The 16,079-nt window shown below is 36.7% G+C and overlaps 1 protein-coding gene across 1 annotated transcript in view; it reads left to right on the top strand.

Moving 5' to 3' along the window:
* Positions 1–175: 175 nt before the first annotated feature.
* Positions 176–16,079, top strand: part of CUNH12orf4 (chromosome unknown C12orf4 homolog) — a 51,546-nt gene continuing 35,642 nt past the window's right edge. The window contains exons 1-4 of the mRNA XM_036252827.1: positions 176–268; positions 1,823–2,025; positions 4,538–4,683; positions 12,041–12,222. Coding sequence (XP_036108720.1) covers positions 1,848–2,025; positions 4,538–4,683; positions 12,041–12,222 — 506 coding nt within the window. The 5' untranslated portion in view covers positions 176–268; positions 1,823–1,847. The remainder of the gene's footprint in view (positions 269–1,822; positions 2,026–4,537; positions 4,684–12,040; positions 12,223–16,079) is intronic.

Raw genomic sequence — 16,079 nt, forward strand, 5'->3', positions numbered from 1 at the left:
GTGCAGACTCCGAAATACACAATAACCGTAGTAATACACCTTCTTACTCTTTTTAAGTGATTAAATTGATACCTGGGCGAACAATCAAGGGGGCATTCGATCGAGGGGTTTTATTCGGGGTGCCAGGAAAGGGGAAGGTGTGGGCGAATCGGCCGAAACGGATTTGCTGGCTGGAAAAACAAGTCGGCAAGTCAGCTGATGTTTCCTACGCCGCGGCTTCTTGACAGCTCGTAGAGTGTGGACCCATCGGACTTAGGAACTAGGGGAGGTGAGTCTGGAACCAAGGGCGAGGATGCCCCTTCAGAAGGAAGCCCCCTAAGAGAGGGACTGCCCCTCACTCGGCTGGAGCTTCGCGGCCCACAGTCCGCCCTCAGAATCTCCACGCTCTTGGCAGTAGGAGTTCGGTCCTGCCCTCCTCCTCCCATCCCATTTTTGCAGGGGAATCTGTCTATGATTTCATCCCTACTTTACAAAAAAATAAAATAAAATGGGATGAGGGAATTAAAGAATCTGTTTGTTGAAAAAGTCTAAATGTTTTACCGATTGAAACTAAAGTTAATGGTTATGATTTACCAAAAATATTTAGCCAAGGAAAGAAGAGCACGAAGAGTGTTCTAGGCAAAGGAAAAGCATGCAAAAAGGTTGGGGGTGGGGAAAGAGGTTTGGTATTGAAAGGAGTTGAGTATGGCTGGAAAATAAAATTTGCAAATTTGTGTATTGGGGAGGAGGGATGCAGGTGCTAAAAAAAAAAAAAAAGCCTGGAGATATAAGCAGAGGCATTGTAAACTGGGTTAAGGAGTTTAAATTTTATCCTGAGACCAGTGGAGTATTATAAAGTGTTTTAAGCAGATCTATAACAAGATCGGGTATCTACTTTGGAAAGTTTGGTATGATTTCAGTGTCATTCTGTTTTGTCTCAGAATAGTGTAAGAACTGATTTGATGAGGAAAAGCCTAGAGACTGAGTCTGGGAAGGAGACTGACAAATAAACCTTTACTGGATGTTGATTCTTACTCTTTTTGACCAGATTTTCTTCTTTTCGAACAGCATCTAGTTTGCCTTGTGGGATAGTTTATACTTTCTATTTTCTGTGTATCTTCTTCCCACATGGAAACTTTTCCAACACCCATCCCCCTTCTCTCTACCTCCAAATTGATCTCATACAACATCTAAGAACTCCAAGATCGCTTCTTGTTCCCTGATCTTTTTTTTTTTTTTTTTTTTTTTTTTTAATTTCAACCCTAACTGGAGGGTATTTTTCCATTTATCTTCAGATAGAGTGGGAGGGGAGAGAGAGAAAAAGAAAGAGAAACATCGATGTGAGAGAGACACATTGATTGGCTGTCTTCCACAGGGCCCTGGTTGGGGCTGGGGACCAAACCGCAACGGAGGTACATGGTCCTTGACCGGAATCGAACCTGAGACTCGCAGGTCCGAGGACCCATGCTCTAACTGCTCAGCCAAACTGGCCAGGGCTGATCTGTTTTTTGTTTTTTACTTTTTAGTCACCAACAGTTTCATAAATGCTATTATCTGCCCACCTATGCATCTCTTCCTAAGACTCCTCTCTGCTCCATGTTTTTTCCTGTTCTTGAGAATCCTGCCTAGGAATACAAAGTACTCTATGGGCATATTTTGTTTATTAAAAATCTTAAAAGAAACTGTTCTCATTTCAAAAAGCACTTCATTTTCATCACGAAGATGGAAACACAAGGATAAAAGTAGGAAAAAGTAGAATTATTTTCTCAGAATCACACAAATAAAATCATGTCTTTTATTCTTTTATAGACTTATAACCTGTTGCTTTTTTTTTTTTTTTTAGTTCTGTAGATATCCTGCCAAAGAAGATGAAGAAAAACAAAGAAAGATTCTGCAACAAAGAGAGGGAATTTGTGTATAAATTCAAAATAGGAAATCAGGGCTTAGAACTGAGGGTGCCCCTCAAATTTCCTGTTCAAGAGAATGCTACTTATTTACATGGACGCCTGATGCTGCTGCACAGTTTGCCATGCTTTATAGAAAAAGGTGAGGACTGTTTCTTTAATACCACATTATTATCTTTCTAGAGTCTCTGTCGTTAAATTTCATATTAGAAAGCATAAAACTAAGAAGCATTGAAAAAAACATAAAATATAAAGTGTTCAATTGCTTTTAAGAATAAAGAGATTCCCCAGACCTTTGTTTTATTTTGTGCTTTTTCCTATAACCCTTATATTTGTTGATAAGGGAAGTTAGTGTAGAAATTAAATTATATAATGAAAAATTAGTTACAAAGTCTGGAGTAGAACTTTTTTAAAATATTTTTTTTTATTGAGTTTTAGAGAGAGAGGAAGGGAGAGGGAGAGAGAGATAGAAAAATTGATGAGAGAGAAATGTCGATCAGCTGCCTCCCATACACCCCCTATTCGGGATCAAGTCCAAACCCCAGGCATGTGCCCTGCCTAGGAATCGAACCAGCGACCTCTTGGTGCATGGAATGAAGCTCAACCAACTGAGGCCACACTGGCTGGGCTGGATAAAACTTTTAACCTCTTAATTTAGTTGGGTGGATTCATAAGGTGTTTTAGCTATTACTTATTATATTATTGAATTATATTGCTAGATGCATTGCCCCTTTAATGATCTTGTTCTCAATTCCTGAGGTGTCATGGGAGAGAGGGAATATAAATTCCTGAATAATTTTTCTTACCAAAGTTAATTCCATAAGGTCATCTGTATGAAACCATTTTTAGAAGTCTGTGTAGTATCTCACAGTTGAAGAAATAATTTTTTTATTAATTAATTTATTTTTGTTACAGATGTTTCTCCTTTTCCCCCTTTGACACTCTCCTCTCCATCCTTGCTTACATGCATTATAACTTCTTTCATTTATCTCATCTCTCCCACTCCCCTCCTCCTCTAAAGTTTGTCAGTTTGAACCCTACTTTTTTCTGTGTCTCCAGGTCTGTTTTGTTCATCAGCTTTTTTTGTTCATTATATTGTACAAATAAGTGACATGATGTGGTATTTGTCTTTCTCTGATTGGCTTATTTCACTTAGCATAATACTCTCCACGTCCCTCCATGTCATCTCAAAGTATAAGAGATCTTTCTTTCTGCCCTGGCCTGTTTTGCTCAGTGGTTAGAGCATCGGCCCATGGTCCAGAGAAACCTGGGTTTGATTCCTGCTAAGGGCACGTACCTCAGTTGCAGTTTGTCCCCAGCCGCGGTTGGGGTTGTGCGGGAGGCAGCCACTCGATGTGTCCCATTCACATCAATGTTTCTCTCTTTCTCTTCCTCTCTCTCCCTCTCACTCTATCTGAACAAAAATGGAAAAATGTCCTCAGGTGAGGATGAAAAAAAGAAGAGATCTTTCTTTCTTACAGCTGCATAGTATTCCATTGTGTATATGTACCACAGCTTTTTTATCCACTCATCTATTGATGGACACTTGGGCTTTTTCCAGATCTTAGCTATTGTAAATAGTGCTACTGTGAACATAGGGGTGCATATATTTTTTCTGATCGGTGTTTCAAGCTTCTTAGGATATATTCCTAGAAGTGGGATCAATGGGTCACATGGCAGTTCACTTTTTATTTTTTTGAGGAAGCATCATATTGTTTTCCACAATGGCTGCACCAATCTGCATTCCCACCAGCAGTGTACTAGAGATGAGAAAATAATTTTTATTTGAGAATGTGTTGGATCATAGAAAGTTAGAGTTAGAGAACCTTGAAACTTTATAGCACAATCTCATTGTACAGATAAGGAAATCTGCACATCAAAAGGTTAAATTATTTGCCTAAGGCAGTGGGCCTCAAAAGTCATTTTCTGATCAGAAGCAATAGCATCGCCTGGAAACTTGTTAGAACTGCACATTCTTAGGCCCCAGCCCATTCTTGCTGAATCAGAAACTCTTGGGGTAGCATGCAGCAAGCTATTTCAGTAAGCCTTCCAGGGGATTCTGATGCATGCTGAAGATTGAGAACCACTGATCTCATGTAACATGATGGACAGAGCCAAGACCAGAACACAAGTATACTGACTTCTGTCCCATTGCCCTTTCCATTATATCAGTATCTAAGTATTGTCTCTAGATTTGGGGTTAATGAGCATCTGAATTAAATCAGTTTTAATACACTATTCAATTTCCTCAAAATTAAAAAAATGTAACAATACATATACAGGGAACTTTTTCATTTAAGTACAATAACCTCCAAATCCTCAAAATCTGTAGTTTTTCTGTATGTGATTTTACATACTCAGTTTCAAACTGAAACATCAGGCTTAAGAAATTAACATTTCAAATCAGTATCAGGGTTATATATATATGGGTTAAGAATTTTGACCATTCTCCATGCAGTAACCTGTAATAGTAAATAAAAATGGTTATGAATTAGTTAAATGATTCCCTAAGCATATTTTATTTTTTTAGACATTGTATTAAGGGTATAAGCTTGATAAAAATAAAATTTCACATTGGAATGCTTAGTCAGGTAAAATGTTCCCTGTTTATGTCTGGATTTTGGTAATAATGGCATTTTTTGACCCTATTACAGACTTAAAAGAAGCTCTGAGCCAGTTTATAGAAGAAGAATCCCTCAAAGATTATGATAGAGAGGCTGAAGCATCGCTGGAGGCTGTGAAATCGGGTGAAGTAGATTTACATCACCTGGCAAGTACATGGGCCAAAGCTTATGCTGAGGTAAGAAAATAGACTAGATTGTAAATTTCAAGGATATTCTGGACTTTGATGAGGATTTTTAAATTGCTAAGATAATACTGAAATAGGTATAAAATCACTTTTTCTCTAATTAAAAACGTTTGTTCCATAATGTACAATATATATTGATGCTTGAGTGCTTCCTTTCTATATGAGGGTGAGTACCTAAGACTCTACTTTATGTAATGCCTTTATAAATCTAGAGGCTACTTCTGTATCTCTAACCAGCACAGCATTGCCAGATTTAGTAATTAATAATACAGGACACCAGTTAAATTAGAATTTCAGATAAACAATGAATAATTGTTTAGTATAATTATACCCCACATAGTCTATGAAACATACTTTTTTTTTTTTTACCTCTAAAATGGGTTGGGTATATAGCTGAGGATATGTCTTTGCCCTCAGGAAGCATACAATCTAGCAGGAAGATACAAAGAAATCCACAGACTGTTGGAACGCTGTGCAAGTCAGTGTTAGGATCGGGGTCAATACTGTACAATCGATCATGTAGAAGTTGGTGGGAGAAGGAGTGGTCAAGAAAGAGTTCTTTTTTTTTTATCCTCAAGGACATTTTTGCATTTATTTTCAGATAGAGTGGGAGGGAGAAAAGAAGGAAGAGAGAGAGAGAGAGAAACATCGATGTGAGAGAGACACATCGACTGGTTGCCACCCACACAACCCCAACCGAGGTACATGCCCTCAGCGGGAACCGAACCCAGGTCCCTCTGGTCCGTGGGCCGACGCTCTAACTGCTGAGCCAAACTGGCCAGGGCAAGAAGAGTTCTAGAAGAAAGCAGTTTCTTCTCTAGATTCTTGTTTTGATGTAAAATCTGGAAGCAGAACCTCTCCTATTCCTGATTTTAGGTAGCCAAAAAGAGAACTTCCTGAATACTAGGTCAATAAATGCTTCTTTGATTATCTTATTATAAAAAATAATTACTATATTTACAAAGTGTACGGTTTTACTTATGCTCTTGTGCTTTAGGCATTTCTAAACTAGGAATTTGACTATCTATCAGTTTAATAATCCTAATAATAGTAACATCAAGGTAACAAAATAATAATACTTTATATTTACTAATTCATTTAATCACAAGAGTACAGATTTACAGTGAATTAAAATTATAAGTATCAATTGAGCAAGTACTCTAGTCTGCCCTATGCAAATTTAGTAGGTATATAGCACTCTTTGTTTTGTAGAACTGTAGTAGCTTGTTCATCTTTAAAGAATTAAGGAAAGAAAAAGCAAAGAAGCTATTTCTAATCATAGAAAAGGAAATATTGACAGTCAGGAAAATAACTGAGAAGACCCAAATATTGCTGTAGCTATACCTACTGGATATATTTGGGCTCTCACTGGCCATGAAAATGATAAAAGCCAAGCAACTCAATACAGGCTTAAGAAATATGGGAATCAGTGACCCAAAGGAAAGAGTTAAAAAGGATATGGGAACTCTGTAGTAGATTGCAAAAGGGCTGGCAGAGATTAGAAGCTGCAGCATAGAGGGGGTAAGAAGAATCAAAGTATGGCTAGCAGCAGACTCTGGTAGTGGAAGCAGGCGGAGTAGATGAGACAGAAGAGTGCTAATGCAGCTCTGCGACATACGAGAAGACAGCATTTCAGCCACCTTGAGATGAGTAATAGCACTAATAGAAAGGGGAAATAACAGGAAGTTTATAGGAGCACCAGTTACCTAGGGTTATGAGGGAATGAGCTCTATTTTCTGTAAATGGATTTACTAGATATTTCAGAGGTAACATACTTAAATTATGAAACTTTTACCTTAACTACCTTTTGATGAAGATCTTTTTAAAATGTGGTACACATTTCCTTGCTTTCTTAAGCATGGCATATCAAATTCAGTTCTAATTTCTTGTTGACCCCAGGTCATCATTATAAATATAAGTGATTATACCTTTATGTGATACAATGAGGCACTGCTACAGAGGGAGGCTTGCCTGTCCCATCACTGCAGAGACGTGCTGAATATGCTGCTGTTATATAAGGAATTTTCACTGTAGAGGACCATGGTCCCTGATACACAGAGCTGGACTGTAGTGGATGTGCCTGATAGTTTACTAGTGTGTGTGTGATTGTTAATTCCTACATTGTAGAGTAATTCTCTTTTCCTCTGCATCTCCTTTTCTTGTCTACTGTCGGAGGATCTATTGCTTGCCTTCTTTTTCTGCTTCTAGTCCCTAAAAATATAATCATGCTATTAACTACTGTATCTTTTGTTATATTAGATTTGTGGGGTTTTTTTTGTGTTTTTTTTTTTAATAATGAAAAGTAAATTTGGGTTGGTAAGGAAAGGCAAACAGAGAAACCATTGACAAAATTGTGAAGTTGGCTATGTATTTTTGGTGGTACCCTATCTTGCTTTTCAGTACTATTCCCTTCTTAGTTCTCTTTGTATTCATTCATTTGGCAAATGAGTATTGAGCATCTCTTGTATATCAGATATTGTGTTAGACATGGGGTAGAACAACAAAATAGATACAATTCTCACCTTCACAGAGTTTACAGCCCACAGGGAGACAGATCATTAAAATTAGATTCAGTGGAGGGTGCTAAGTGCAATGAGAGGGGGACTGCGGAGTGCTACGAGAGCACAGAGGAGGTACACCTGTTCCAGTCTGGGGACTGCGGGGTGCTACGAGAGCACAGAGGAGGTACACCTATTCCAGTCTGGGGACTGCAGGGTGCTACGAGAGCACAGAGGAGGTACACCTATTCCAGTCTGGGGACTGCGGGGTGCTACGAGAGCACAGAGGAGGTACACCTATTCCAGTCTGGGGACTGCGGAGTGCTACGAGAGCACAGAGGAGGTACACCTATTCCAGTCTGGAGAACTCTGGGATAACTGCCCAAAGGAAAGAGAAATTTAGTTGAGACTCGAAAGATGAGTTGAAAGTAGGCAGGAGAAAGGTGTATTGTGGGGGACTGGAGAGAGAATATCCTAGGCAGAGGGTATAACATATATAAACGCCTGGAGGTGAGAGAGCCCATGGTACATTAGAAAAACTGAAAGAAGATCAGAAGGGCTAGGGAAGAGTCTTGCAAGCTATCTTAAGCTTTGTCTTTATGCCGAAGGTAATGAGCAGCTTTGAAGGAGTTTAACAGAGGACTGAGAAGATCATATTTACATTTCAGAAAGATCAGTGTATTAGTGTGAAAACTATCTTGGAAGGAAGAAATCTGGAATAAGTTAGAAGACTGTTACATCTATAGGGAAGAAATGATGAAGTCTTAGTCTAGTGGTAGTGGGGTACAAAGAAGATAACATGATTTTTTTCATATATTTACTTATTCAACAAATACTTCATATGGGTCCTGTGCCATGTACGCATCAGGGATGTATCAACAGAACGAATTTGCTCCTTATTCTCATGTACTGGTAGTGAAGAATAAAGTTAATAAACAAGCACATGACTAATTTATACTTGTAAACATATTATAAGGAAATAAACAGGGTGCCAACATAGAGAACTATGAAGGGGGAGAAATGGGAAGTGAGAACCTAATTGATATGGGTTAAAGAACTCTTCTCTAAGGAGGTACCATTTAAGCTGAGATTTAAAAGATAAAATATCACTTGGCCCAGATTTCTGGTTTGGACTAGTGGGTAAATGGTAGAATGGTGGCTTCATTTATTTGATGAGAGGCAAGTTCTGGCATAAAAGTGATTGCTTCAGTTTTACACTTATTGAATGTGAGGTGCCTGCAAGACACCCAAGTGAAGATATCTCATAAGTACCTAGCAATATAGACCTGGCACTCAGAAAAGGTGATTGGACTGGAGACATAGGTGTGGAAGTCATTCACACATACATGAATTCTAAAGTCATGGAATGAATGAAATTGTGCGGGGTGATGATGTAAGATGAGAAGATTAGATACCTGGACAGAATCCTGACAACACCCTGTATTATAATTATGTATTATCTTACTTGCGCCTCCTATTTGTCTACTTCATTCTCGATTATAGCTCTGGTATCTAGCAGAGTGCCTGCAAATAATAGAGCTTTGTATGTGTTGTATAGATGGGACAGATGGATAGCAAAAAAAAAATGGCTGAGTGAATATAAATAAATGAACAGACACTAGCACTTAAGGGATAAACAGAGGAAGAAGAACCTGCAAAGGAAAAAGCAGAACTGGCCAAAGATGAAGGAAAGCAAAAGATTATAGTTTCATGAGAGTTAAGAAAAAGGCACCAAAAAAAAGGGGGGGGGGGATAGTCAACAGTGTCAAATGCTGCAGAGAAGATCAAGCAAGGAAAAGACTCAGTAATATCCATGGGGTTTACCAAGTAATCTTATCTCTAGCAAAATCAGTTTCAGTTGGTTGGTGGGGGCAGATATTAGATTTCAGTGACTTTAAGAATGTGCGGGAGTATGGAAATAGAATTAATATAGATAACTCAAGAAGTTTGCTATATAGAGAAGAAGGATGAGGCACTTCTAAAAAGGGAGAACAGTGTCAGAGGTTTGTTTCTTTTAGGATGGTGGAGATGAAGACTAGAAGGGATAGAATGCAGAACTCAGTAGAGAATTAGTCTTTTCTGGGAGGAGGGACACTTCTTTCACTATAGCAGAAAGGAAGAAGAAGAAGGTGGATATAAATTGAGAAAGTTTTGCTACTTTAGTAGCAGAAATTGAAGATATTTTTTTCTAACTGATTCTACTTTATCGAGAATTAATAAAGACAGTTCATGTTTTTTGGATGAGGTCGGGGACTGATGTGATAGTTAGATGTTTGAAAGGAGAACTGACCAGAGAAAGATAGGATTGCTGCCCTGGCCAGTGTGGCTCAGTTGGTTGGGCATTGTCTTGTGCCATGAAAGACTGCCTGTTCAATTCCCTGTCAGGGAACATGCTGGGGTTGCAGGCTTGATCCTGGTGGGGGGGTGTGCAGGAGGCAGCGGTCAATGTTTCACTCTCTCTTTCTATTCCTTCCTCTCTCTCTAAATACCAACTTAAAAAGAAAAAGAAAGATAGGATTGCCAAGGCATCATTGAAGGGAAAGGTTAGTGTCACACCAGTCTGCCACCCTAAACTCCAGAGTTTTTGTAGTTTTTCTGCTGCAGCTCTTTATAGCCTGCTGAAAGATTTAGAGTTTTGTTAGGCAGGCAAGAGAAACAATATAGTCAAGGGAGTTGAGGGTTTGGGCAACACAGTGGTTGAATGCTGGACCATAGGATGTAAGCTATATAGGGAAGAAAGGGAAGCTAGGTGGGAGCTAATGCCTGATAGATAAAATATGAGAAAGTAGAAGGGACTATGGAGTGGAGGTCCTGATGAGGTTGAAGAACTAATTGCCTGGGAGTAATTGTATTAGAGATCTTGGTTGGAGGTTATAGTCAGAGACTGAATGTTTGCATTTTTGAGGTTGAGTTGTTCCTAGTGATGATATAGAATGGCTGACTATGTGGAGTGGAGGACTTATTAAAGATGAGTTCAGGGAAGTAAGAAGGCAAGGCATGGGATGGATTATCCACATGGACATCCAAGTGATCAAGGTCAATGACAGGATGTGAGGCAGAGAAGTGTGTGAACTTAGTGCCAAAGCTCTAAATGAATGAGGGTTAGTGACAGGTAGGTTGTTAAATAACTATGGCTGTTAAAGATAAGGGATGCCAAATAGTATGAGCCTCGAAGTTGAGCTTTATGGCAGAATGTAGAGGTGGCAAACTAATAGTCTGGACATTGAATACTTTTCTCTCAGCAGACCTTTATTCAGTACCCCATTCTTCTCAACTGTCACAATCCCCTTTTTAATAGCATCTCTCCTGAGGCATGGGGGGAGTTAGGTCAAGGGAAAACTCTATTTAAACAGTGCTTCTCATGTAGATAGCTTCTACCTATTCAGAAAGCTTGCTCTAGGCTGAGTTTTCAATTGATGGTGCAGATTATTGCAGTTAGCTGATGTGGCTAGTGGGGTTACCATGTCTGGTGTTATGGACAGCCAAGCAGATCACTATGATCTTGCACTGGCTCCTTCCTGCAAAATTTAGCCTGAGCCTGAAGTGAATTGTGAACTGAGTTTAAGTCACATGGGCTGGTCGTATTCCCTAGAGCAGTGCCAGGTCTAAAAATTTGGAGCAGCTATTAGAATGTGGTCTCAGATTTTCAGAGGCATAGAGTAGATGGAATCCATGTTGTAGATTCAGTTAGTCATCTTAAACTCTTCCCTCCTGATTGACCAAGTTCAAAATACCTGTTTTTGTGATTTATCCATTTGCTTTTATTTTTAAAGTAAATTATTATCTCAGTTGTGTTATAGATTACAGTTGTTAGTATTTTCATTGATAAGAAAAGGGAATAATTCAGGTTCTTTTTTTTTTTTTAACAGTTGTTTGTCTACAAAGATAAATAATGGAAAACACATCGAAATCTTTGTGTTATTTTCACTTTTGCCATTAAATTGTATGATCCTTGACAAGGGACTTCTCAGCATGTCAGTTTCCTCACTTGTAAAGCACTGTGTCTGTCTGATGTGTTAAGACATCACATGTCTGTGGGACAGGCTCTGTACCTCTCAGGGGGGATTTGTGTGTGTGCTGATGGTATCTCTATTTTGTTGTTTATCAATGTTTACTCAGTCCCTTTATCATTTGATAGCTGTTGTTTTCATGTACCTAAAAGCATGCTTACATTTTAAGAAGAAAGCAGAATACTAGAAACAGGTCAAAATAAGAAAATTATATATGTTTAACTCGATATAAAATGCTGTGCATGAATTGAGTTTTCAAAATCATTGCATCACCGCACTTTGGACCACATAGGTAACCTCATTTTTTAAATATGTAGCCTACAAAACATTTTTTAGCAATATATTTTTTAATAATGAAGTTTTCCTGATTATGTAATTAATACATGCAAATTATATTGTACATTACAGTATAAAGAAAGCAAAGGTCATCAGCAATCCCACTGTCCTGAAATAGCCATCATTAGCATTTTGTTAATCATCCTTTTGTGTATGTATGTGTTATTTTACAGAAATTGGATAATAGCATACTTAGTTTTTTTGTTTTGTTTTGCTTTGTTTTTATTGTGGACACTTCCTGTCTCTTCCTTCACATTAGTCCCTACCCATCCCTGCCTCTAGGTAACCCATATTAACAACTTAGTTTACATCTTTTCATTTTTGTGTGTGTACTCAGATAATCCTAGATGACTAATATATACATACGCATACGTGTATAAATAGAGGATCTTTCTGTCCTTGTCTGATGTACAAAAATGGAATCATAATATACATATTTTTATAGTAGTGTGTTAAATAACAGTCCTACATCATGTTTTAAGAATGTCTGTGTATCATTTGTAGACCACATTAGAGCATGCAAGGCCTGAAGAGCCCAGCTGGGATGAAGATTTTGCAGATGTGTACCATGACCTAATCCATTCTCCTGCCTCCGAAACACTCCTAAATTTGGAACATAATTACTTTGTTAGTATCTCAGAACTGATTGGTGAAAGAGATGTGGAGCTGAAAAAATTACGAGAGAGGTATTTCAAATTTCTTGCGTTGTCGTAATTAAATGTTACGTTGTCAAATGTGGTGGCTTGCAGACTTTTTAAAAATTTTGTTATAAAATTGAAGAATAAAATAGAATAAATTCTTTAATGTTAGAAATTAATTTTCTTATGTGTTTAAATCTGTACTTTCAACTGGAAAATCCTCATAGGTGTATAGAACTTCTCAAGTGATTTACCTAAATAAATTATGATGACTTTATACATTCTTATTTCTCATAAAAGGAATAGTGTACTTCCGTTGAAGATTTGCCTTGTTCCAGGCACTGTACAAAGTGCTTTGGCTGCGGTCTTAGTCAGTTCAGGCTGCTATAGCAAAACACCGTGGACTGAGTAGCATAAACAACAGAAATGTATGTCTCACTCCTGGCTTATAAACAGAACCTTCTTGATGTGTGCTCACGTGACTTTTCCTCACTGTGTGCTCCTAGTGTGTCTTCTAGAGAGAGAGCTCTAGCATCTCTTCCTCTAATTCCATTATGAGAACTTCAACTTCATGGCCTTTCTAAACCTAAGTACCTCCCAAAGGCCCTGCTTCCAAATACCATCACATTGTAGCGGGGTTAGGGTTTCAACATATGAATTGGGGGGGTAGGGGAGGCACAATCATGCAGTTCATAACAGATACCCTATCTCATTTGATCCTTACTACAACGCAACTATTATACCCATTGTACAGATGAGGGAACTGAGGCTTAAATAAGTTAAGTAACTTGTCTAAGGACAAGCCAGAATTTGAAACCAAGAAATCTGACTCTAAAGCTCTTAAGCACTATGCCATACTGCCTCCCTGTTCGGAACCTATTTAAAACTTTGCCACGACTAAGTCCATAGTCTCTCTCAGTTCATTTTGTAAAGTTATTTATGTTATGGAAAAAAAGAAACGTGTATTATTCTAAGAAATTTTTATTAGATTTTAATTCATTTTGTATAAATTACTTAATACAGTATGCAAATAGTATTTTTATGATCCATTCTTTTCTTCAGAGTAAGTAAAAAATTGCTAGCATTATTTTAAAGCATGACATTCCCGACAACTTCCTAGTAATTCCATAATTGTAGTAATAATTCAGGATATACTTCTAGATTATTCATTTTGATCTAGCTGGCTCTAATAACATTTATTACCTTAAAAACATTTACTTAGGATTTTAGGTATACATGACATTAAGATAATTTTTTTAGTGCTGCTAATGTAAAATTCCATTGTGAAAGTATATTATGAACAAATTACGTATTTTGAAATCAGTCCCAAAGTAAGTTTAAAATGATGTATTGGTTTGCTTCTGGCCTTCATTAGCTCTGAATTAGACAACTTTGGGACTAGCAAGATGAGAACAGGGTGTTATTTTGAGGATTGTCATAGTTGAAAAACTTAAAATACAAAAATCATAGCATGTGGATTTAATCATTTTTCCTGTGGCAGCTGTCTTTTGTATACCAGATAAGCATTCTTATATTGCATAGATTTATAAATTTTCATAATAATTCTACTCCTCTGGATCTTTTATTCTCATATCCAATAATATATTAGAACTGTCTCTGAGTAAAAAAGAACATGATGTTTTGAAACATTTGTCTCTATGGGTTCGGATTTGCTGATCAGCTGTTCTGAGGCAGTTTATTTTTTTCTAGAAGGAATACCTGCAGTATGGATAGTTGCCACTGGGTAAATAGTTGAAGCTGTGTCCCTGGGGGAGAAAAACATTTGATATTTTTTCTAGTTCTTTATTATGTAGACAATAAAATTGTGAATATATTTTTAAAATAAGAAACTAAAGATGAGATTTTTAAAAATATAGTTACCTAGTACTAGTTAATTACCTTCCGTTGAACTTCATTCATTTGATTTTTCCTACCAGGGCCTCAAATAATATAACTCATTCTGAATCTGTTCTTGGATCTCAGTTTTTCTGGGACTACAGTCATTCTGCCTATTTAGGTATATGAAAAAATTCCCAGCGTGGCCATCTATCCGTAGCCTTCATGAGTCCTTTTTATTCAGCTGGGGAGCTACTCCAAATTGTGGCCCACTTTGCTGCCTACTCACTACACCTCCCAGAAAATCTCAGATGTGGACATCAGTATTTTATGACTGTTTACCTTTTGGGGAGCTGAATTAACTTACTGATTTTCTGCATTTACTGGAACTTTATACTTTTTTTTCTGTCGTGGATTAGTTTTTAGTAGGGGTTTATTTTGGTTATTTTTTAAAATGTCCTTTGGCCAAACTTCTTTGGGTTTTACTTTTTTTTCTAAAATATAAACAATATTTGAACACATTTATTTTAAAAACACTGTATAGTTTATTTTTCACATATCCAAACTGTTAGCTTAAAAAAGAAAAATAAGCTATGTTCCTCTTAAGGTACATATTTGTTGCTAAGGTGAACAGTATATTTAAGGTAAGTTAGAGTTCACTGGTATCTGTGGAATTTTACCAAAATTTTGGTGTTTAATTCATATATCCAATTCATGAACAGAAGTGACACATTTTTCTATTTCTCCTTTTATTTTAATTCCATTTTATATCTTTAAAAGATAGTTTCTAAGCACAGCACTTATACAGTTATAATGATCTTCTTTCCAGAGTGTGTTCTAAACAATAGCTAGGTTGTCAGAATTGTCATGGCTGACATACTGAGCTGATACATAGTTGATCTGAAATATAATACAATTTCCTTTGATCTTAATCATAGAAAATATTTACTGTATTATGAATACACAGTGGGGCAAAAGTAAGTTTACAGTTGTGAGTACACAAAACAGTTTTTCTGGTATTATTATTTATTAATTATTATATTTCCATATGAACAACTGTAAACCTACTTTTGCTCCACACTGTATATCATTAGCTACTTTGTGTTTCTGATGCATTTAGGGTAAAATAAATGTTCATGAAATTTTATTGTTGAGTTCTTATTTATTAGTCTTTCTTTTTCCTCACTGGAAATTTGCTAGTTCTGGCAAACTAGATTCAAGTTATTTTTTATAACTTAAAAATGGCAGTGATATTTCTTATCCACTAGAGGGAACATGTGTAATGTAAAATATTAATATGTTCATACGGAAGGTTATATTTATAAATATTTAGCAGTTATTTGTTTTAAATTAAAATCTTACTTGCCAGCATAATCTTCACCTGACTTCTAGTGGCTGTTAAAAAGTTAATGGGTTAACCTACATTAGAATTAAGTAGGAACTAAATGGTATTGAGTATTTAATACTGGAATGTATATACAGAAATGTGTAAATGTATAACTTATGAATGAGTTTTATTTATAATATACATATGTATCTTGATCATTTGTTATAAAGAAGTATAAACTTCCTTCTAGGAGCAGTTTACTTAAATTAACTAGAATGATGTGAAATTCTTTTAATCGTATTCTGTTTCATTCTTTCCAAGTTTGTTTGAAATATGTTTTAGTACAAAATTTTTAACACATTTGTACTAGAAAATAACTTTTTAATTTGAAATTTTTAATGAGCTAATTTATTAAAATGTAACATTACAGAATAGGCAATAAACTGTAGGTGTGCAGCTCATTAAACTTTTACAAAGTAAGTTCACCCATGTATTAATCATCACCCAGCTCAAGAAATAGAGTATTTCCAGCACTGCCAAAGGCTCCTTTATGCCCATTTAGCCACTATCCATATCCCTCATAAATAACCATTTCAACTTATAGTACAATTGATCAATTTTTCCTGTAGGGAAAACCATTTTTAATTTATGCACATTATTTACTTGGATAGATGAAGAAAGGAAGGACTAAAACATGTCTTCAGAACTTTTTATGTCCCAGACTGTAAAGCAAGTGGTTCTC

This window comes from Molossus molossus, unplaced genomic scaffold (genome assembly GCF_014108415.1).
Source record: "Molossus molossus isolate mMolMol1 unplaced genomic scaffold, mMolMol1.p scaffold_m16_p_10, whole genome shotgun sequence".
Lineage (NCBI taxonomy): Eukaryota > Metazoa > Chordata > Mammalia > Chiroptera > Molossidae > Molossus > Molossus molossus.